Here is a 26,031-nt window from a genome sequence, read left to right as displayed (position 1 = left end):
TTCAAAAAGAAAAACATGAAAAACGTAAGCCAATTGAGATGTACATGAGTCAGAATGAAGCCCGGAAATTTTATCAACGAGTAAAACACCAAACCGACGGATTTGGTGCAGTCACATCCTCCTGTAGAAAAAAGGAAACCTGGTTATAGATACAGACAGCGTTTTGAGAATCTGGAAAGAGAATTTTGCAAAGCTTCTGTTATCAAATAGTAACGGTGGAGAAGATACCCGGGAAGAGATGACGGTATAGATTGTTTACCCCCAAGCCAAGATGAGGTCAACATAGAAGAATAATAAAGCAGCAAGTGCGGATGGATTATCAGCCGGACTGTTCAAAACCGGTGGTCGAAAGCTGATCAGGAGCGTGCATAAACTTTATAGTACATTTTGGCAAGAAGAACACATGCCCAATTGTTGGAACCTCAGCATCCTGTGTACCGTGAACAAAAAGGAGACAAAACGATATGTGCCAGCTACAGAGGAATAAGTCTACTTCCCATCGCATATAAAGTATTATCCAGCGTACTGTGTGAACGACTGAAGTCAATGGCATAATTGGACCATACTAATGCGGCTTCAGACCTGAAAAATCCACCATAGAACTGATTTTCACACTGCGCACTATTAAAGACCCACGAAAAATGCATCGACATATTTCACTTATTCGTCGACTATAAAGGCGCATTCGACAGCCCTATCCGTTCAGAGGTGTTTGAAGGCATGTCTGCGTTTGGCAATCCTGCAAAAATAATACGGCTATGCAGAATAATTTTAAGAGGCACAATGTCAGCAGTTAAAGTCGGAAAGGACCTCTCGCAGCTTTTCAGTTCCTAACGATGTGTTCAGAGAAGGTGACTGCAATTCGTGTGACCTTTTTAACATCCTACTAGAAAAGGTCATACGAGAGACAAATGTAAACAGAAATTACACTGTGTATACCAAACATCACATGTTACTCGTCGACGACATCGACATAATGGGTCGTACATTGCGAGCGGTAACAGCCTCCATAGAACGAATTGAGAAGGACTCTTCCAAAATGGGTATGGCAATAAATGGCGAGAAGACCATGCTGATGGTATCAACGCGCAAGTCGTACATAAGACATGGACCAACTGTGGAACTTGATAACTAACAGCTTCGAGGTGGCGAACGATTTTATATACCTTGGTATCGCCATAAACACAACTAATAATAACATCAGTTTGGAAATCTAGAGAAGAATAGAGTTGGCCAACAAATCCTACTATGGCAACTCAAAAACAAGGCCACCTCCCGCCAGACCAAAATCACCCTCTACAAGACGCTGCTACTACACGTGCTGGTGTATGGATCTGAAGCATGGGCAAGTAGATGAGACAGCTCTTGCTCCGAAAGATCTATGGGCTGATCTGCGTCGATGGTGAATATCGCCGTCGAATGAACCATGAGATATACCATCCATTCTCGGACATCGACATTCTCACACATATCGAGCTGCAGCGACTAAGTTGGTGATGTTGTAAGAAACTAAATGTTCACGATTCCGATGAAAATATCAACTGAAAGGCAACATTTCCGAACACGATATTTCAAATTGGAAGAATTGTATACCCTTCACTACACCGTGGTACAGGAAATTATGTCTTTGTGCATATGTTTATAACAGGCAAAAGGAAACGAGAATATGCATAGAATCATTTTCTAAATCGATTATGCATTTATTATCCGAATTGAAGGAAATTTGGTACAGCTCAAGGACGAACCTTATTGAAATTGGAGAAAATCGGTTCAGATTTAGATATAGCTCCCATATATAGTTTCGTCCGATTTTATGTAAATGATGCACCAAACTCTCAATATTTGTCCGATTGGGAAAAACATTTTGCACAGAGTTCTTAATAAGGTCCAAACTGAAATCTGCGAAGTTTTGTTAAAATCGGTTCAGATTTAGATATAACTCCCATATATAGTTTCGTCCGATTTTTTGTGAATGATGCACCAAACTCCCAATATTTGTCCGATTGGGAAAAAAATTTTGCGCAGAGTACAGAATTACGTCCAGAATGATGTCTGCGAATTTTTGTTAAAATCGGTTCAAATTTAGATATAGCTCCCATATATAGTTTCGTCCAATTTTTTGTGAATGATGCACCAAACTCCTAATATTTGTCCGATTGTGTCAAACTTTTGCATAGAGTTCTGAATAAGGTCCAAACTGATGTCTGCGAAATTTTGTTAAAATCGGTTCAAATTTAGATATAGCTTCCATATATACTTTCGTCCGATTTTTTGTGAATGATACACAAAAATCCTAATATTTGTCCGATAGACACAAAATTTGCATTGAGGAAAAAATTATGTGTATTAAGGTTTGTTGAAATCGGTTCAGATTTTGATTTAGGTCTTATATATATTTTCGTTCCATTATATGTGGATGGTACCCCGAAGGGCTTATGTTGGTTTGGTATACACGAAATTTGGCATAGGGTATTAAATTGAATATAGAGTGACAAAAAAAAAAAAAAAACAAATGGTGTATGCAACGGTTGCTCAATTAGGTTCATGTGTTTATATATACAAATGGTACACCAAGTCTGCCCGTTTGACATGCAATTTTTCATTGATTTCAGAATGGTATGTGCATGGGGGTTATTAATTGGTTCAAATATCTATCTAGATAGCACACTTAATTTCGCCCGATTCCATCTCAATGGTCCTCAAAAAAGTATATGTCTGTTCTATCTACAGGTTATTGTAGATATTAACATATCTTGTATGTACCCAAAGTGGTGAAGGGTATCATATAGTCGGCCCCGAGCGACTTTTGAACTTTCCTTACTGTTTATTTTTTTAATTTTTATACCCTACACAACTATGTTGTCAGGGTATTATAGCTTTGTGCAGCCCCAAGAGTTTGTAACGCCGCGAAATATTGGTCCTAGATCCACCTTTAAGTATACCGACCATATCTCGAGTAGCATGTCTAGACATGTGTGTCCGTCAGTCTGTCCATTATAATTTGTAAACACGATACAGGCCACAGTTATGGACAAATCTTCACGAAATTTTGCATGTAGGATGGGTTCTGGCCAATGAAGACCCCTATTGTTTTTAGTAAAGATCGGTTAATATTTAGGGGATTAAATGGACAAAATACTTAATTTTTGTCGGTTTTTCTGGTCGCTCCAGAGTCCGCAATTATGGTCCGAACATCGTGATATTTTAAATGGGGAAGGGGATCGGGCCAAAAAATAAGCATGCCTGTTTTGATCAAGATCGGTGAATATTTAACAGGACTTTTGTGTGAAAAATATAAAAAATTTTATTCTGGGGCGTATATACTTGCTCCTGAAGGACATATACCCGAGAAGTTGATAGTATATCCAAGAGGAGTTGTTGACATTCAAATTGATACCAATTATACGGCTGTATGTACTCTGATGTGGGAGTTATACGTATTTCGGTAAAGGTGACTATGTGCATAGTATTACTATTACTCCATTATAGGACGGAAATGTCGCGCTGATCGCTTTGAAATTGTACATGAGGTTCCAGTTATGGTCAAGGACGACACCTATAGTTTTCGGTGAAGTTGAGATTTCATTCAGGGGGTGTAATGAACCGAAAACATTAATTTTGTCAGATTTTCTAGTCGCTCTAGAGGCAATTATTATATGCAGAACATCACATATTTTACAAGGTGAAGGGGATCTGATCAAATACTGATGACCGGTCAATATTCCGAGGGCCAAATCAACCAAAACCTAAAGTGACCAATTTTTTATTTTATGGCGTAAACATTACTTCAAGAAAAAAATTTGGAAAATATGACAGGGTTAGAACGTGAAGTTGTTGATCTGTAATCGGTAAAAAATGTACAAATATCACGAAATATGGCCCAGGCTCAGAATAAAGAACCGCAGAAAGTTTGCTTTTCGTGATAGTTGTGTAGGGTATCATATGATCGGCCCGTCCGACTATACTGCTCCGCTCACTGGTTTGTCGATATATTTACCACACTTGTTTTATTCATTTCCTCATAAATATACAAAACACTGGTCGACTTGTCCAGTTAGTAAATGAATATCACCCAGGAAAAAATTATTACCTAAAAATGTCCGCCATTTCTTCTGTATGTTATTATGTAGTGTAGTAGTCCTTAGTTGTACAACATGCAAGTAGTATCCCTAGTTGGAACAAGATGAACATTTTGTATTAAATTTTTCAAACATGGAACACAGACACACACATACCCAGCACATACATATTCATTAATTTTTTTTTCGAGTCACATCAAAACGAATGAAAACAAAAACAACAATATGAGGACTAATTTGAAATATGACAGTGTCTTGTATTGTTTGGCATAATTTGAGTTGTCCTTCTTGTTTGTCTACTGATTCATTTTTTTCTTGTCATTTCTGTTGTTTCTTAATCATCTTTCGTTGGCTCATTCGTTCACTGGGTACAAGTCACTCGTCATTCCTCTTGTTGGGCAGAATGTACGAACAAAATGTCTTCTTGTTGCAGGATTTTTCCAGGATACATGGGTGAGTGTGTGTGTGCATAAGTTAACTGCTAACTACATGAATTCCGTTTGCTGTTCTCTCCTTGATGTCTGATGGAGATAAATTTTTTGCAAAACAGCAGGACTCACAACTAACAAAAAAGAATTAAACTTTGTTTGAAGGGCCTTTTTGAGGAGAGCTGGGCAGATTTAATTTGTACTTCGTTCTGTTGTTTTTTTTTACCGTTAAAAATCTTACATCTTTTTGGTGCCATTGCTCATTTTAATTTAAGTTTTTTTCCCTCCATCTTTGTTCTGTACTTACAAATGCACACAGACAAATACACTGACACATTGCTAGTTTTACACATACACACACACAAACAACGAGATTTATTCACAAAACAGGATTTCTATTTGTCTGATGTTATGCTGGCACTGTCGCTGCCACTTCTGTCCTTGTTTGTTGTATGACTAGTTTCGTCATAACCGTCATTGCTGCATTTTCCCTGGTAGCAATAACAACAACTCATATAACACATTTCTGTTTTGCACTTTTGTGCTTTTTATGCTCTCCGTAAGTACCTTCGCATTTCCATACAAAACAACGAAATTGGTTTGCGAAAAAAAGGAAATGGTAACAAATGTTTGTTTTTCATAAACTTGTTCTCATTTGTCCATTTTGCACTTTCCAGCCTGCATCCCTCATTCCCCTCACCACTCATCGTGCAATCTTTGTGTGTGTGTAAGTTGACTGCATTTCAAGCAGAAAAAATATGTGCATTCATCACTTGAAGAGATGCAACTTGACATGGTAGGTAGGTAGGTAGAGTGACAAATATGGAAGAGACCGGGTAATTGCAAAGTGTTATAATGTTGACAATTTCCTTGTTTTTTTATGTTCTCCTGTTTGTTTGCTTGTTTTTCCTGGTCATAAAGAATGTATGTAAGCATGTTCGCATATTTGTTAGGTACACAGCTGCTGGGCTATAATTGAAGTTCTTTGACCTGTGATCATGGCTAAAAAGTCAGGGTACATGGTGTTAGTGCTTGACCAAGGGAAACAAGTCGTATTTGTTGTAAATAGAAAGCTTTTAAAAACATTTCCACTTAAGATTTTTGTAAATAAACACACCTCAGATATTTTTTTTAAAAAATCCACTCTTTAGATAATGGTACGTGCATAGCTGGCTTGTGACAGAACTATCTTTCCATAAGCCGAGCTTAAAATAGATTTCCAGGCGCGTAGGTATTTCGCGCAGTTTTTTACCTTCACCACACTGTGCTACAGGGTATTATGTCTTTGTGCACATGTTTGTAACAGGCAAAAATAATCGAGATAGACCCATGGTTCCTTTTGAGAATATGCATAGAATCACTTTCTGAGTCGATTTATGCATGTCCGTCTGTCCATGTTAAATTGGAAACAAAGTACAGGTCGCATTTATGATCCGACTTGGATGAAATTTGGCACAACTCATTTGTTTGGCCCAAGGACGAACCCTATTGAAATTGAGAAAAATCATTTCAGATTTAGATATAGCTCCCATATATATTTTCGTCGGATTTAAGGTAAATGGTGTTCCTATATATCTTTCGATTTGCACAAAATTTGTCATAACGTACTGAATTAAGTCTAGAATGATGTGTGCAAAGTTTCGTGAAAATCGGTTCAGATTCAGATATAGCTCCCATATATAGTTTTGCCCGATTTTAGGTAAATAGTCCACTAAAGTCCCTGGCAAACTTTTGATTTGCACGAATTTTGGCACAGCGTAATGAATAAGGTCTATAATGATGTGTGTTAAGTTTCGTGAAAATCGGTACAGATATAGATATAGCTCCCACATATATATATATATATATATATGTATATATATATCCGATTTAAGGTAAATGGTCCACCAAAGACGCTATATTTCTTTCGATTTGCACGAAATTTGGCATAGCGTACTGAATTAAAACTAGAATGACGTGTGCAAAGTTTCGTGAAAATCGGTTCAGATTTTGATATGGCTCCTACATATATTTTCATCCGATTTTATGTAATTGGTGCACCAAAGTCTTTGAAAATTAATCGATTTGCACGAAATTTGTCATAGCGTACTGAATTAAGTCTAGAATGACTTGTGCTAAGTTTCGTGAAAATCGGTTCAGATTTGGATATAGCTCCCACGTATATTTTATTCCGATTTTATGTAATTGGTGCCCCAAATTCCCTATACATCTTTCATTTTACACGAAATTTGGCGTAGCGTACTGAAATAAGTCTAGAATGATGTTGCTAGGCTTCGTGAAAAGATCCATAGCTGGGCCGATTGACACAACATACTAGAGTAACATAAATTAGTCTCTGGCAAGTTTCCCTGAAATCGATTCAGATATAGATATATAACAAAAACGCGACGTCTGTTAGGATACATATGTAGAATATACCCAAAGTGTCCGACTTTACTACTTTTCTTACTGGTTTTTTTTTTATAAAAACACACCTTATATAATATTTGGAAAAATAATTTTTAAGAAAATCCACTGGCTTGCGACAGTAATTTCATTCCATAAGCCGAGCTTAAAAAAATACCAGGCGCGTCGGTCTTTTGCGTAGTTTTTCCAATATGAAAGATCATGTTTGGCAATGTTGTCTTCCACTTTATCTTTCCATATAATTCGTGGCCTTTCCCTTCTGCGTTAACCATCAGCTAGTTCGTTTTTATATGCTTTTTGAGCTGGGGCATCTTCATCCATTCTCATAACATGGCCCAGTCAATGTAGTCACTGCTGCTCGATACGTCTGACAATTCCGATGTCCGAAAATTGCTGGTAAAACCCATGGTTCATTCGACGGCGATATTCACCATCAACACAAATTGGCCCATAGATATTTCGAAGAATTTTTCTCCCAAACACTCCAAGAGCTGCCTCATCTGCTTGTGCAAGTACCCATTATTCAAATCCATATAACAGCATGGGTATACCCATGATGTTATATACTATAGTATCAGCATCTTATAGAGTGTGAGTCTGGTCAGGCGGGAGGTGGCCTTGTTTCTAAACTGCTTACTTAGACCATAGTAGCATCTGTTGGCCAACACTATACTTCTCCGAATTTTAAAACTGATGTCATTAGTTTTATTTATAGGTATATAAAATCTTTGACTACCTCGAAGCTGTAGTTCTGAAGTTGGTCTGAGTCTACTGGACGTCTTGTGCGTTGATACCATCAGCTTGGTCTTATCGCCGTTTACTGCCAGAACCACTTTGGCAGACTCCTTCTCAATTTGTTCAAAGGTGGCTGTTACCACTCGCAATTTTCGACCCATTATATCGATGTCATCGGAAGGGAGTAACATGTATTGCTTGGTGTACAGAGTGCCATGTCTGTTCACATTTGCGTCTCGTATGACGTTTTCCAGCAGATGTTAAAAAGATCACACGACAAACTGTCACCTTGCCTGAGTCCTCGTTCGGTATTGAAGGGCTTCGATAGGTCCTTTCGGACTTTAACTGCTGACCTTGTGCCACTTTAGGTTATCCTGCATAACCGTATTAATTTTGCAGGAATTCCGACCGTAGACATGGCTTTAAACGCCTCTGAACGGATAGGGCTGTAGGGTATGTGTCGATTTGTTTTTCGTGGGTCAATGTGGATTTGCCAAGCCAAATTGGAATGGTCCAATAATGCCATTGACCATTGACTTCAGTCATTCACACAGCACGCTGGATAGCACTTTATATGCGATGGGAAGGAGACATAAATCTCTATAGCTGGTACATATCGTCTTGTCTCTTGGTTTGTGCACGGCACACATGATACTGAGGTTCCAATCATTGGGCATGCATTACTCTAGCCGAATTGTACTAATCAGCTGGTACATGCTCCTGACCAGTATCGGTTCACCAGTTTTAAATAGTTCGGCTGGTAATCAATCGGCACCTGCTGCTTTTATATTCTTCAGTCGATTGATTGTCTAATCTGACATCATCTTGGCTTGGTGGTATACACTCTATACCGTCATCTCTTATTGGTTCTGGGGAATGTTCTTCTCAGTCATTATTTGAAACCAGAAGTTTTTCAAAATGCCTTTTCCAGATCCTCAACACGCTGTCTGTCTCAGTCATCAGTTTTCCTTCTTCATCTCTACAGAAGGATGTGTTTGCATCAAAGCTGTCGGTTTCGTGCTTTACTCGTTAGTAAAATTTCCGGACTTCATTGTGACTCCTGTACATCTCGATTTGTTCGCGATTTTCTTGTACTTCTTCTTAAAAAAATATATTTCTCCTCTGTCCCGAAAATTCTCCATTACATTACGTGATGCCAATGTCTGTAGGGTTGTCCTATACGGTGCGTTCTTCGACTCAGTAGCATTTCGACACTCCTGATCGTACCGTGGTTTTCTTAATGGTGACCTTTGGTGCCCAATTGTTGCTCGTGCTGCATATTGTAAGACTTGGGCAATTTTTGCCGTTGAGCTTCTATATTATTACACTGTGCAACACAACAAATAATTACCACGAAATTCCAACAGATTATGAAAGAGGGTCTAAAAAAGAAGACACGTGTATCGGCGTTTAGAAAGTTTACTTCGGGAGGAAACATAATTTTCAAATTATGATTTTTTGAAATCCTTGAATTTTAGGTATATAGTGTCTTCGGCAATATTACTGATAAAATATCGTATGCAACCTTAACCCTCACCCGACAAATTAAAGGGGTCGTTTTGCTCCCCTTTTCCAGGAGTGATTGAAAACTCATTCAAAACGGTTACCAGCTAACTATTTGAAAGGGGAGGTCCGTGTCCACAATTGAGATGAAAGAGGGACCATGATAAGCCTTGGCTTCGACATATTTAAAGCAATCAAAATCGCCACTTTGAAAAAATATTTTTTTTTTAATCCATGCCTTAGATAATATTTGCAAAAATATTTTTTTAAAAAATCTATGCCTCTGATAATCTTTGAAAAAAAAAAATAATTTTTAAAAAACCCACGCCTTGGAAATTCTTAAAAAATAGTTTAATAAAAAATTCAAATTTTTCATAATTCTTAAAAAAGTAATTTTCAAAAAATCCTCGCAGTCCAACCAAGTCCAGCCCGACTGTGAGACCTAATGACAAATTTAATACAGGAGGGCATAACAAAGGTATTCTCCCAATAGATTCATAACTCTAATCTCTCATTATTTTTGCAATAAAGATAATAACATTACTCCCTTCTTTGCAGTGTCTTCTTTAAATCCAAAATGCAATGAAATTATTTAAACGTATTTAATTATTAAAAACTTTAATAAAAATTAAACTCTTAAATTAACATCAAAATTAGCATACAAAAAACCCATTGTCTCTACCTCAATAATATTAAATAACGTCAAGGTAATTTTATAGAAAATTTTCCCAAAAAATTCAGTTCATTTTTAATAACAATGAAAATGTGAAAACAAAGGCATTTAATCTGTCTGGCACATTGCAGGCTATTATGGAATTTGAATCTTTCTTCGGACAACAACAAAATAATTTCCACTTGAAAACATTTAATATCATTTTATTTGGTCAAATTGTGATGAAACTTTCAACATTAAATCACAGAAATTCTCACAAAAAAATAAATCAATGTTGGCAAAGTTTATTTAGGTTTTATCTATAACTCTATCTACCTCTTCATCTATCTGTCTCTGTCTCTCTCTCTATCCCTATCACTCTTTTTGTTATGATAGTGGCTATGCAAAACAATCGAAATTCCAATGACTTCGACAAACTATTTCGTGTAGAAAAAGAGAAATCTTGAGACAACTCCTCTTCAAAACTTAAATATTTGAAAAATGTGCATAAACAATTTCAGAAAAACTAAACTCGTTCGTTCGTTGGATGGTTGGCTGCTTCAACGGTCGGTCGGTTAGTTATTTGTGAAGAAGGAATGAGGAGATGTTGATGATGAAGTTGGAGGGAAATTAAAGACTATTTAAATATTTAATGAATTTATGTTCCATTCCAGCTGAGAAGAGAAACAGATCATTAAGTATGTTAAAAGTGTTTAGATTTTAATGTTATATATGAAAATAATAGAACAGTGTTCAGTTTAAATTTTATATTAACATTAATAAAATGTTCATTATAAGACGAAGTTTTGACATATCAATAGTCCCTCCCAATTTTTGGTTAACAGATAATCCAAGTCGCATATGAAAAACCCACGTGATTTTGAGTTGGAATTTTTTCCTATATTCTCAAAGGTCACTTTTATATATAACGCTAATTATCGAATCAAAAAGCCCTGACGAAATCATCTAATCGATGTTAGGCATTCGGTGGGATAACCTGGAAATTTTTTTTAACACATTTGACCATATTATTCAACTGATTTTAAGAACTCTGGGGGATAAATTTCCAACACAAATTTTTCATTAAAAAAAAACAGTAAGGAAAGTAGTAAAGTCGGACTGGGTTGACTGTATGATACCCTTCACCACTTTGGGTATATTGTCCATATGTACCCTTACAATTGCATGTCGATGTTCCCTCGAAGGAACATACTCATGCCTTTCTGCAACCTATGTTAAATTTAATTCCATTCGGGCAGATTTAGAGTCGTCTGCGTACCATGGGACAAATTTATGGAAAACGATGTATACCAAAATTGATACACGATATTCGGTATGTCGTGCTGTTAAAAAAATTATCTCAATCAGACACCCGTTCGAAATTGGCTGCATCCGCACCAATTTCAACATAACGCAATAACGTCATTAAAGCTTCAATTTGATACGTTGTGCAAAATTTCGTGTTAATCGGACGAACATTAGGAGTTTGGTGCACCATTTTGTAAAATCGGCGAATATATGTGTATATGTGGGAGCCCTATAGACATCTAACCCATTTTCCCTAAACTTACCACTCATCACTCTAGACTTCATCCAGTACGCTATGCCAAATTTCGTGTAAATCTAATAATATATAGGGACTTTGGTGCACCATTTACCTAAAATCGGATGAAAATATTTATGGGAGCTATATCTAAATCTGAACCGATTTTCATGAAACGTAGCATACATTATTATAAACACAATTCAGTAGGCTGTGCCAAATTTCGTACAAATCGAGAGATATATAGGGACTTTGGTACACCATTTACCTTAAATCGGACGAAAATATATATGGGAGCTATATCTAAATCCGAACCGATTTTCTCGAAACTTACCACGCATCACTCTAGACTTCATTCAGTACGCTATTCCAAATTTCGTGCAAATCCAAGAATATATACGGACTTTTATGCACCATTTACTTAAAATCGGATAAAAATATATATGGGAGCTATATCTAAACCTGAACCGATTTTCACGAAACTTTGCGCACATCATTCTAGACATTATTCATTACGCTGTACCAAATTTCGTGTAAATCGAAAGATATAATGGGGGTTTGGTACACCATTTACTTTAAATCGGACGAAAATATATATGGGAGCTATATCTGAATCTGGACCGATTTTCTGGAAATTTTGTACACATCATTCTAGACTCAAGTCAGTACGCTATGCCCAATTTGGTGCAAATCGGCAGATATTTAGGACTTTGGCACACCATTTACATGAAATCGGACGAAAATATATATGAGAGCTATATCTAAATCTGTACCGATTTTTCCCAAATTTTATCCAATTCGGATCATAAATGCGACATGTACTTTGTTTACAATTTAACATGGACAAACAGACAGATGGACATACATGCATAAATCGACTCAGAAAGTGATTCTATGCATATTCGCAAAATGAACCATGTGTCTATCTCGTTTCCTTTTGCCTGTTACAAACATATGCACAAAGACATAATACCCTGTACCACAGTGTGGAGAAGGGTATAAAAATAACATTTCCACAGACGAATGAGGTATTTTGAAACTATTGTAATACCTCCTCTACTGGTATAGAATACGCAATATTTTCGTTATGACGCATCATTGTCCCAATGGTGATGATTAAATTGTGTATTTTCTATAATTCTCTCATCTGTTGTCGTTCTTCGTTTTATTAGGAGTAAGAGGATTTTAATATTTAATGAGCTATTTCGTTTGTTTTTCAAGGACAACACAATTTGTTTATTTGTTTCGCTTAGGGAAAATTCTGGTTGACATTGACAAAAAATCTCCCTTGTGAGTATTTAACCCTTTCGCCAAACAAATGAAATTTAATTAAAATTTACTAATTACTAAATTTTATACCGAATGAATCAAATCATCGTTGACTCCTTCCGCGACTCGTGGTGTATCCTGTAATGGACATAAGACAATGGCTGCATGATCCATGGCGTACATCGATAATAAAAAGATTAAAGTCTGACGGCACCATGTAATACCCTATAATGCCTTGGGTACATACAATAGAAGTTCCTAGGATTCTTATGGTAACTTACAATATTAAAAGTATGTAATGTATGATACACATCGCACAAGGCTCAATTCGGTGTGATGTTAAAATTTCGTAACAATCGGATAAATTTTGACGCGTTTTCCTATACAATTTTCATGAATTCGCACGAAAATTCATAGAGAGTCTAATTCTATACAGATTTCCATAAATTTTAATACAAGTCACCTCAACCACGAAATATTGGTCGTAGATCCAACGACTAGCTGAGTCGATCTAGACATGTGTAAAAACTATACAGTCCACAGTTATAGACCAATAGTCACGAAATTTTGCATGTAGGATGGGTTCTGTCTCTTTTTTTTTTTTTTTTGGTAAAGATCCGTTATTATTTAGGTGATGAAATGAACCGAAAACTTTATTTTTTGTCAGATTTTCTAGTCGCTCTACAGGCGGTTATTATATGCAGAACATTATATGGAAAATATACCTGGTAAGGAAAGTAGAGCTTTTGGCCTATAAACGGTCAAAAGGGCACAAATATCGCGAAATATTGTACAGGCTCAGAATATAGAACCTCGGAATGTTAGATTTTCGTTGAAGTTGTGTAGGTTATCATATAGTCGGTCCAGCCCGACTTTACTGCTCCGCTCCGCTCCCTTTTTTTTTAAATAAAGAAAAGTTTTTTTTCTTATAACGGGCATGATTGTCAATCCCTGGAACAGCGTAATTAAAAAGAGAGTATATTTGGCTGTGGTACGAACTGGTGTTATTGCCTTCGATTGAAAATTAACAAAATCGTGTTCATTGACACATAACCGGAACATGATGCTAAATTTCTTAGCTTTCAGCGCAACACTTTCGCCATCAATTTTCTCATTAAACATTTCCGTATCTGAGTACATACAACAATATAATTCGTATCAAATTAACCACTCCCCTTGGATATTCTAACAATTTCTCAGATCTATCTCGTTCAGGAGTAATTGTATATGCCATTGTATATTTTTCTCACAAAGTGTTGGTCAATTTGACCCAAAAATTGTTATGCTTATTCTGTGATCATATGCCTCTCTCCATATAGAATTTGGTGATGTTCCGTTAATAATTACCGCTTCTGGAACAACCAGAAAAAACAGACAAAAAAGCTTTTGGTCCATTTCACCCGCTAAAATTTGACGGAGCTTTGCCCTAACTGCAAAATGTCCAGATCAATTCAGCTAGTTGGTAAATAATAATTGGTAAACTAAACGGTGGGTCTAGGACCAATATTTCGCGACGTTACAAACTCTTAGGGCCACACAAAGCTATAATGTCCTTACAACATAGATGGGTATATCAAGGAATTGATTTTTTGAAATCGGTAATGGGTTTCAAAAAAATCAAAATATTCACGGTAATATATATATATATATTCTTGATCACGATTTATGCGTGTCCGCCGGCCTGTTAAAATAACTGTAGAAAACGCAATATTTGAGAAAGACTTTTGAAATTTTGCACTGGCTTTGCTATTACTCCTAGGATTATTTGTAATGCAGCAGGGTTATCTCGTTTTGATATAGCCCCCTTATACTAGCCCCCCCCCCATTATTCGGTATTTAGGGGACACGGTTTTCACTTTGGCTATCAGAAATGCATACAAAAAACCAGTAAGGAAAGTAGTAAAGTCGGACTGGACTATATGATACTCTTCACCACTTTGGGTATATTGTACATATGTTTCCTAACAATTGCATGTCTATGTTCCCTCTTTCTCCAACATACCCAATCATTAATTTCATTCGGCAGATATAGAGCCGCCTGCGTAACATGAGGAAAATTTATGGAAAACGATTTATAGCAAAATTGATACACGATATTCGCTACCCCGCGTTGTTAAAAATATTATCATTTTGTGTGAGCTATATTTAATCTGAACCTATTTTCACGAAAATTAACACTCATCCCTCTAGACTTAATTCAGTACGCTATACCAAATTTTATGCAAATCGAAGGATATAAAGGGACTTTGGTGCATCATTTACATAAAATCGGACGAACATATATATGGGAGCTATATCGAAATCTCGACCGATTTTCCCGAAACCCTCACTCATCATTATAGACTCAATTTAGTACTCTAAGCCAAATTTTCTGCAAATCGAAGCATATAAAGCGACTTTGGTGCACTATTTACTTAAAATCGGATGAAAATATATATGGGAGCTATATCTAAATCTGAACCGATTTTCACAAAATTTAACACACATCGTTCTAGACTTAATTCTTTACGCTGTGCCAAATTTCGTGCAAATCGAAAGATATATAGCGACTTTGGTACACCAATTACCTTAAATCGGACGAAAATATATATGGGAGCTATATCCAAATCTTAACCGATTTTCAGGAAACTTGACACACATCATTCTAGACCTAATTCATTACGCTGTGCCAAATTTCGTACAAATCGAAAGATAAATAGGGACTTTGGTACACCATTTACCTTAAATCGGACGAAAATATATATGGGAGCTACATCCAAATCTGGACCAAATTTCAGGAAACTTGACACACATCATTCTAGACCTAATTCATTACGCTGTAGGTACCAAATTTAGTGCAAATCGAAAGATATGTAGGGACCGTTTACATTAAATCGGACGAAATATATATGGGAGCTATATCTGAATCTGAACCGATTTTTCCTAATTTCAATAGGGTTCGTCCTTGAGCCAAATAAGTGGCCTATGCCAAATTTCATCCAATTCGGATTATAAATGCGACCTGTACTTTCGTTACAATTTAACATCGACAGACAGACAGACGGACGGACGGACATGGATAAATCGACTCAGAAAGTGATACTATGCATTTTCTCAAACGGAACCATGTATCTATCTCGTTTCCTTTTGCCTGTTACAAACATATGCACAAAGACATAATACCCTGTACCACAGAGTGGTGAAGGGTATAATTGACAACATTTATCGTATGTTTCGGCGTAGCTCCCATACAACGGTTCAACCCAACGGTTCCCTAGTTTGTTGTAATTGTAACATTGGCCTATGTTTTGTAATAATTTTCCAAAAAGAGTGTCCTTAGTTTGGAACAGTAATTTTTCGGAGCATGAACACAAACTCACTATCACATAACATAGTCCCATTATAAAAATGTTCCAATCGACTTAAGAAATTTTATATGCCCCCATGAGTTGGATGACCTAAAAAACAAGTTCGACCTGGCCGAACTTAACCCCGTTTTAATTGATTCAATTAGTTTTCCTAGGCTAAGACACGTGCGTATTTATGTTTTTAATATTTCTCAAAGACTCCGTTTGCACCATCTTAAAATATTCGCTGGAGACCCTTTAAAAAATATATATCTGATACCTGTTAAAAAAGTATATATCTGATATGAATAAAATTCTACGTCGATTTCGAGTGTCTGTCTATTGAAATCGCGATAGAGCTCGCAATATTGTAAATAATGCTGTGCAATTTCCTAATTTTAATTGAATATTAGGTATTTAAAAATCGGTTTATCAGTCCAGAAAACCGAAATGGTTGTAATTTGGGTAGCAAAACATCCTACAAGAGTATAGTTTTTGGCGGTTTAGGTTCCATAGATATGTTTTCATTCGATTTGAAGTAAATTGTAGATGACATAGCAACGTTTTTACGATCGCAACGAAATTTTATGTAGCGCCTCGAATTACGTCTAGTTGAAAATCTGCAAGTGACTGTAACCAAGTAAGTGAATAAACCAAAACTGTGGTCGAAAGGAGAACATAGGGCGTATAATTTATAGGCATATTAGTACATATTATTTATACGCCCCATAATTAATATTTATTGAAATAGGCTTTTATATAAATTGATAGCAAGCGGGTTTCAAGTAGATTTTTCATACCAACGATATTTGACGGATATCAAGACTTCCAGTAATGAATAAAATATTGTTAAAAAAATATATATATAAACCTTCACGAGACCTATGCTATACATATTTGGAAAAAATTTGTAGAAGGACTTTCAAAAATGTTACTATATACAAGATGTTTTTGGCTCTCAACTTTTGGGAGGTTTTATTCAAATATAAATATATTGGATTAAAATTCAAATTTACAAATTAATTTTAAATTTCTAGAAGATTTTATCTCCACTGAGATGCATGTTCAGCAGTTCGTATAAATGCAGAATATCCCTCAGCGGTGTTAATGTACATAATAACCTCACTTAAAAAAAAAAACAACTTGTGTATATAAACAATTTATAAGTCCTTTGTTGTGATATTACCCCTACCAAGGATGTTTAAAAATAAATGCAGAGCTAATTGTTTTATTTGCTCAACTCTGAAAATCCTTTGTTGAAAAATTAACGCAAAACTATGAAGAAAATAAAAAGAAGAATACATATTTATAGTTTTATTTTTCCCCTTTCGCTTAGTAGCTCATATTTCTTTGTGTGACGTCGTTTATTTCTTTGACTAACAAGTCAAAGAGAAAATAACAAAACGAAGAAAAGAAAACAAAATTATTTATTTTTTTCCATTTTGTCGTTGTTGCTCCAAGTGACCTCAATTTCCTTATTTAATGTTTAGTAAGTACCCTACATTATTATGAGGGAACGTGAGGTATTATAACTACTACTAGAAAATTATGGGAAAAATGTAGAATGTAGAAGTCACTCAAAAATCTAAACTGGGACAACAGAAGGTCAAGTTTTCAAATTGAACCTAAATATAGTGATGGCTTGGATTTAAACCAAACCAACATCACACAATTTGCAATAAATAAAAACTAACTAAGGTTTTTTTCCTGGTCTCAAATTAAGGCAGTGAGCAGAGCAGTATATTCAGACTGTGCCTACCATATGATATCCTACACTACTAAAACTGCACCTTAATTTTCTACTCCTTGACAAATTTAATTATATTCCCCATATTCGTCGGCTTAGATTAATTGATTCGATATCGAATTCAAAGTCAAGCATCCCACATTCATATCCTTATAACATTCACGTACCATGTCTTCCTGCATGAATATTTCACTTTTCCCTCAAATTTGTGGACATTCAATTCAGTTTATTTTCTCCTGATGCTTTAATTTTATGAAAATTCATATTTTCCAAACATAGGGTATTCCAAGTTCCCTTTTGGTGGCTTAAACCTTTCCTGACTTTTTCCTTTTGGTTATTATTTATGCTGTTGTTATTTTTTACTCTCTAGTTAAAACGAAATAGGAAACAAAAAGGACAAAAACCAGCATCTGACGAAATGAAAAAGAACAACATTGAAAATGTTAAATGCCCGTTCATTAGCTTTGTTGTTAGCAGAGGAAAAAATATACTTTTTTTATTTCTTTATCGCTCATTTCTCATTTTGTTCGTTTTTGTTTCCTTCATAATTATATTGTATATTATTTTTTTTTTCTATGAAAAGAAAAAAATATTTGTTTACGTAGTAAAAAATATTTTACAAATGTAATTTATGCCATTCTTTATGTATTGAGGTATTTGTAACAGTGGAAATGTGTTTCATTTAATGCTATATACAAATATTTTTATCTACATTTAAAATATAGTTTTTTTCAGTGGATACGTGGGTCTCTCGACAATTGACAAGCTCCCATTTATCATATTATATTAACGACATTCAGCAATTATCTGTGATTTAGAATTTTAAATCAATTTTACATTAAAGGTCTAAAAAAACGGATGGGGCCATGCCGTTGGGGCGCATACGTTATATGCATTAAATAAATTATTACGTATACGCCTTTGAATTGCAATATGAAATATTACACATACGATATTTTAAATGACACTTAATTTATTATACCCTTCACCTCACTGTGGTACAGGGTATTACGTCTTCGTGCATATGTTTGTAACAGGCAAAACGAATCGAGATAGACCCATGGTAATTTTGGAGAATACGCATAGAATCACTTTCTGAGTCAATTTATGCATGTCTGTCCGTCCATGTACAGGTCACATTTATGATTCGATTTGGATAATTTTTGGCAAAGGTCACATATGAACCAAGGACGAATCCTATTGAAAGTGAAGATTTAGACCCTTATATAGTTTGGTCCGATTTTATGTAAATGGTGCACCAAACTCCAAATGTTGATTCGATGGAGACAAAATTTTGCCCATAGTACTGAATTAGGTCCTGATTGATGTATGTGAAGTTTTGTTGCAATCGGTTCAGATTTAGATATAGCTCCCATATATAGTTTCGTGTGTGTTTTTTATACCCTTCACCACACTGCGGTAAGGGTATTATGTCTTTGTGCATATGTTTGTTATAGGCAAAAGGAATCGAGATAGACACAGGGTTCCTTTGAGAATATGCATAGAATCACTTTTTAAGTCGATTTGTGCATGTCCAACAGTCCGTCCGTCTATTGTTAAATTGTAAACAAAGAACAGGTAGCATTTATAATAGGATTTGGATGAAATTTGGTACAGGTCATTTATTTGGCACAAGGACAAACCCTATTGACAATGGTGAAGATCGGTTCAAATTTAGATATAGCTCCCATATTCGTCCGATTTAATGTAAATGGAGCATCAAAGCCCTTATATATTTTTCGATTTGTACGAAATTTGGTATGAAATTAAGGGGACCGCTCCATTCTCGGTGTCAAAAAAATTATTTAATTTTTTCGAATCTACGCTAGTTTACGAATGTCCCTACAGAATTTCAAGTGAAAATCTCAAGAACTCTTCAAGATATAGGCGATTTATTGTGTCAGCATCAAGTGACGACAAGAGTGATTCTCAAACTTTAAACGCATTTTTTCTCGAAACAGTATTTTACGAATGGCGGGCACGATAACTCAACAACTAATAATCCAATCGGTTCTACATTTTGACGCGTTTCTCTGGGAGTGTATAGCTATCGTATGAACTAGAATGAAGACAATCGATGAAGAACTTATTCACTTTTTAACATAGTTTGTGGTCAAAAATAGGGGAATTTCCAACATATTTTTTTTACAAAGCTCCGCCATTTTGTTAATTTTTGAGCGAATAATCATAGTTCATACGAGAGTCAGACATGTTATCTTTCTACAACCGTTGGAATTTTCGGCTTTCGATGTTCACAAATAAGGTCTTTTCTTTAATCAACAAAAACAATAACAACCAAATTTTACAAATTATTTTTCTTCTCTTTTAAATCTTCAATTATATATATGGGAAATTACAAAATTCTTTTAAAATTCAATTAAAAAAATTTTTAAAAATTTTTTTCGAGCACATTCATGATTTTTGGTACATAGGTTAAGAAAAATATGCTGATTCGAAATCTGTTCGCGTTCACTAAATCGGATGCTGCGCACAAAAGTTATATACGATTTTAAATCTTGTATTTCAAATATAAATTAAATGAATTCTTCAATTCGAATTTCTTCACAGATGGATAAACACATTTGTTTTCCTTGCATACTGGTCATTGAAATACGGTATAATAGTCGCGAAAAACAAATAGAAGCATCAAGATATCGGAAAATAAAATAAATTATTTTTTGAATTAAAACAATAAGGTTTTTTGAATTTTCGATTTGTTAGTATGGTTAAGAGGATACGGGTTTTCCTTAATCTTCTAAAATATTCCACGCTTTCTTCTGCAAGTTCTTTTAGATGATTGTTAAATATCGGTAGATTCTATTGTTAAGAGTTTTGACTTTAAAAACCACCAAATATATTGCAGTTACAGTATATGAAAATGATCAACATTAAAAAGGATGCAATTTGCGTATTCGTTGAAATCATTTGATGCGCATGGGTTTTTCGGATAAACCGAATCAATCTCTTCCAATAATTATGAATTTTTAGAGGTTTCGTTTGGCGGCCGAAATGTGCCGCACGATGCACTTTACTATGCAAAAACCGATTTCAGTAATCTCCTATGAAAATACACAAAAAGACACCTATTTTAAAAGGATCGGTTAAGAACCGCGGATGTGCCTCCGCAATCGATTTTGGATAAAATACGCATATTATTCGCGTTTCGATATATTTTTGACCTATTTTCACACAGATTCGCGAATATGATAACACAAGAATGAATGTATGTGAAATCAATTCCAAGATAAACGCGATTATATACGCGAATTTGTCAAAATAATTTTTTTGCAGTCTTTCCCACATTCAAGGTACCTATATTCGCCGTTTTATTGGGCGGAATTGAACATGGATGGGCTCATTAGATCCGGCACGTAAAAAAACTAAAATCACGTGGGGTTCCACGGAACTTGAACGGACTTTCTTAATTTTAGACTTAAAAAATATGTTTTTTATAAAAATTTACGCACCAAATTTTCGTCTTTGGAACCCAATTGCAAAGAAGCTACGGTGAGCACATTCATGAGATATACACTAAACGAAGCAAAATTACGAGTTCTACAATCCTATAATCAGTTTAGTCCATTATCTGGATGCGCATCCTAATTATAAGAAAAATCCAAAAAACACCGAAAATCCGGCTTCAAAATGTCAGCATCCATTTTGAGTGGATCCATTGATTATATCGAAAAATCATACATTAGAACCATATTGTCCATGGGGTATTCCGCAACTTAGTCACTGATCATATGTGCGTGCGTTGTGTAGTTTATCCACAAATCAGGAAGGAACACAAAAAACTCGTTGGCTTTAACACATTTTCACCCATTTTTTTTTACATTACCACCATCACAGCTTCCACCCAACTTATTATTTATTACCAATATTTTAAGATTTTGATAAGAACATTTCATTTTATAGAAATGAATTTAAATATGTTCATATTTCGCGAGTTATAACCTTGCAAACCTCAGCTTCAAGGAATTTAAAAGATTTTTGTAATTTCCCATATGTAAAGTTACAAACCTTAACATGCAATTGTATTCATTTAACAGCCCAATGTAACTCTTGAAAAGTTAAAATCGAGAATGGGGGAGTCCTCTTAAGACTATAAAGATGTGCGCTAAGTTTGGGGAAAATTGGTTCAGATTTAGATATAGCTCCCATAGATAGTTTCGCCTGATTTTAGGTAAATGGTTCACCAAAGCCCCTGTAAATCTTTCGATTTATACGAAGTTTGGTACATCGTGCTGAATTAAGTCTATAATGTTGTGTGCTAAGTTTCGCGAAAATCGGTTCGGATTCAGTTATAGTTCTCATATATATTTTCGTCCGATTTAATCTAAATGATGCACCAAAGGCCCATAGCTAGGCCGATAGACACAGCGTACTGACGTTAGTATAAATTAATCTCCGGGAAGTTTTCTTGAAATCGGTTTAGATATAGCATAGCTTCCATATTTAATTTCGACAAATTCATGTGATTGGGATTAATCACAGATCACATATTTAACTTCGTTTAATTTCACGTCATTGTTCCTTCGAAAAGGCGACGTTTGTTAGGCTACATATGTAGAAAATACCCAAAGTGGCGAAGGGTATCATATAGTCGGTCTAGTCCGACTTTACTACTTTCCTTACTGGTTATTATCGCGTTCGGAAGGCATACCAATAATGCACAACATTAATCATACGACATATTGCAAAGAAACCCTTTCAACATGCATTCTCCAGAGTTTTACCACTACTAAAAATGTGTCCCCGTGATTTTCCTAAATATCGTAAACACATTCAGTAAAAGATCATACGTTATCGTTAGACCTACTAATTCCTTTGAAGTAATATATTCTTCGAAAGGCAAAACAAATGGAATCCATCCTGCAGGATTACAAAAAAAAAAAAAAAAAAAACGAGTGGGCGGAGCAATATAGTCGGACGTTGAGGCGTCATGTTAGTTGCTCACACTCGGAAAACACCTCCTACTATGAATAAGCAACGAAAAAGAAAACTAAACATTCCAATTTTGACCACCCCACGATCTGCCAATCTGCACCTGGAATGTGCGCACGTTGTACAGAACCGGCGCAATTTTCGTTTTGTCAGATGTACCCAAGAAGTACAAAGCCGATATCATTGCCCTACAGGAAATGAGTTAATCAGATCATTATACCTGTCTTACAGCCATGAAACAGCTAATAGGTGAATAAAATATTTCGTCTCCGGATTCACCCCAAAAGATGATCGAAATGTTATAATCCGCATAAAAGCGAAGTTCTACTACATCGGTCTCATTTGCGCCCATGCTCTGATGGAAGACAAATATGAAGAGACCAAATATATATTTTACAAGCGTCCAAAAACAGCATAAAAGCGATGCCCTTGCCATGACATATTCTGCTAGGAGATTTTAATGCAAAACTCGGAATGGAAAATATTTTTGGTCCCACCGTCGGAAAAATTAGCCTCCACGAAGAAACATTCGACAACGGCATGAGGTTCATTGACTTCGCGTCAGCAAAAAACCTGGTAGTTAACAGCACCAAATTCAAACATCTCGATGTGTATACAAGGCCACTGGAATTTCTCCTGATCAAGTAACGGGAAATCAAATTGATCATGTTGTGATAGACGGAAGGCATTCATAAAGTGATTTAGGCATACGATCGATACGAGGAGCGAATATCGTACCTTGTGACGGACAAGCATCCCATCCGTCTTAATTTAGCAGCAATGGTGCTATCTAATGTAACACTAAAATTGGACGTCGAAAAGCTGCAAACTCAACAGATAACAGTGGACTACTCCGCTCAACTTACCCACTTGCTTGACAAAAACACTCCTTGTCCCGATAATAATATATAAGCACACCAGGAGTGTGCAATAAAGACCATTATCAAGAAACCCATAGTATTAGGAGTGTCGTAATGATACTGATGTGAAAAACGCAGCGCAGCAGGGGGAACCCTGCAGACAGTAGCAACAAGTAATGTGATGGAGAGAGGAGAACCGTGTTTTCAGAAAAAATGATAGTACAAGAAAAACGTGAGTGTGAGCAAATCGAGGATTCAGAATGAAATTTTACCAACAAGTAAAGCACTACACCAAAGGCTTTGGTGCAGGCCCATCCTCCTGTAGAGATGAAGAAGGAAACCTGGTGACAGATACAGGTATCAAATTGTGACGGTGAAGAAGATATCCCAGAACCAATAGAGTGTATACTATTTAGCCAAGATAAGGTCAGAATAGGAATCAATCGGCTGAAGAATATAAAAGCAGCATATGCCGATGGCTTAACAACCGAACTATTCAATACTGGTTGCCAGATGCTCGTCAGGAGTATGCATCAGCTGATTTGTACAATTTTAGTAGAGGAATGCATGCTGAATGATTGGAACCTCAGCATACAAGAAGGAGACAAGACGATTTGTGCAAACTATAGAAGACAAAGTCTTCTTCCCATCGCATATAAAGTGCTTATCAGCGCTGTGTGTGAACAGATGAAATGATCAATGGCATTATATGGCTATGCAGGATAACTTTAACTAGCACAAGGTCAGCTCTTAAAGTCAGAAAGAACCTCTCGGAGCCCTTCAATACTGAACGAGGATTCAGACACGGTGACAGTTTGTCGTGTGACCTATTTCACATCCTGCTAGAAAAGGTCATACAAGATTCAAATGTGAATAGAAATGACACTCGTTACACCAAACAGCATATGTTACTCTCCTACGCCGAGGACATCGACAACGCGCGCGGTAACATCCTACTTTGAACGAATTGAGAAGGAGTGTACCAAAGTGGTACTTGAAGTAATTGACGAGAAGATGGTAATAACGTCCAAACCGACCAGTAGACTCGGACCAGCTGTGGAACTTGAAAACTACAGCTTCGAGGTAATTATTTTTCATTCAAGTCAAATATTTCAATTCCCTTACCCAAACCCACATTCATTTTGAAATGAACTTAATCCGAATATTTTTGCATCTTCTAGCTCCGAGTTCTTTTGAAAATTTATGCATTGCTATTAAAACAACAATCCAGAATTTAATAATGCCCCTTCGAAAAAAAATAGAAAACTAGAACCGAGTCAAATACAAGTTACAACAATACTAATAATAAAATACTGGCAATTGCAATGGCATGAGAAGGAATAAAAAATAGAACGAACGAAATGATGGGTGGATGAATGGAAAAGAAAACTTACCCAATATACAAAAGAAATGCCACAAGAAAAAATACGATTTCAGAGAAATGATGATGGTGGGTAGAAAGTTTTTCCGTGGGCCACCAACACCACCACCACGACAAGTCGCTGTCGATGATATTGTTGCTCTTATGCTGTTCGATGCTGTTGATAATAACGATGAAGATGATGACGACAACGACAGCGTTACCGATGATGAAGCAGCCGAAGTTGAAAGAGTCATAGGCGAACTAGCCGAGGCAGTTAGAGTTTCAATTGCAGTTTTAGTGGCAGTATCAGAATTAGTAGCTGTAGCGGCTGTAGCCAATAATGAATCAGTGGCAGCGTTGATAGTTTGAGTGTTGCTGTTGGTGGTGCTGTTCGTGTTGGTGGTTGCAACTTTGGTGCTACTTGAAGTTGCACTGTTGACACGAAAGTCATCCACCGAGGATGATAATGTTGACGATGATGATAATGATGATGACGATGGCGGCGGCATTTTCGACTCGATTGTCCCCAGAGTGGAACTATTTGAAATTGTTGTACTGATTGCAGTTTTCTTAGTCATCGTCGTTGTCATCATTGTTGTTGCTGTTCTTGTTGTTGTTTTTCTTGTTGCTGCCATTGTTGTAATACTGTTTGTTATAAAACTAATAATATCACTGCCGCTCTCCCGGTACGTTCTATTTACAGACACTTTGCCGCGATTTTTACTGCAACTTGCCGTTTGTATTTCATGGTTTTGGGGCGGACAGGACTTTCGACTATTGGCTCTGTCTTGTGGTTTGCCATTGAAGGGGATCCTACTACTTTCTCGGAAGTTTTTACCACTGCCATTGTTGCTAATAGCCAAAGTAATATTTGTTGTATTGCTGCTATGCGAGGCAATGTCGTTCTTCGTTCGTTCCATGGAATTTGCCATTTTTATAGAATTTTATTTTTCTTTTTGTTGCTGTTGTCCTCTTCTATTTCTTGTTTTGTTGTTTGCAATTTTTAGCTAAAGTTGTTGTTATTGTTTTCGTTATTTTTTTTCCTCTTATATTCCACGGAAACTTGCAAGTTTCTGTTTCTGTTATTAATAACTTTCGACCGCGTTCGCAAAACTTTCTGTGCAATTTTTCGTTCGTTATGCTTGTTTTAATGCTTTTCTTCCCTCTGTCGGT

At 36.0% G+C, this 26,031-nt stretch overlaps 1 protein-coding gene across 1 annotated transcript; it reads right to left on the bottom strand.

Annotated features, from left to right (window-relative positions):
• Positions 1-24,889: 24,889 nt before the first annotated feature.
• On the bottom strand, positions 24,890-25,790 carry LOC133330486 (mucin-21-like; the record flags this gene model as incomplete). The annotated part of the gene is made up of 1 exon (XM_061538923.1): positions 24,890-25,790. A coding segment is annotated over exon 1 (901 nt), but the record flags the coding sequence as incomplete, so codon positions are not given.
• Between the last annotated feature and the right edge of the window lie 241 nt (positions 25,791-26,031).

This window comes from Musca vetustissima, unplaced genomic scaffold (assembly GCF_032173495.1).
Source record: "Musca vetustissima isolate MV318-11 ecotype Yass unplaced genomic scaffold, APGP_CSIRO_Mvet_v1 utg84787, whole genome shotgun sequence".
Lineage (NCBI taxonomy): Eukaryota > Metazoa > Arthropoda > Insecta > Diptera > Muscidae > Musca > Musca vetustissima.
The sequence above is the reverse complement of the archived record's forward strand: the minus strand, read 5'-3'. Positions and strand labels throughout refer to the sequence as shown.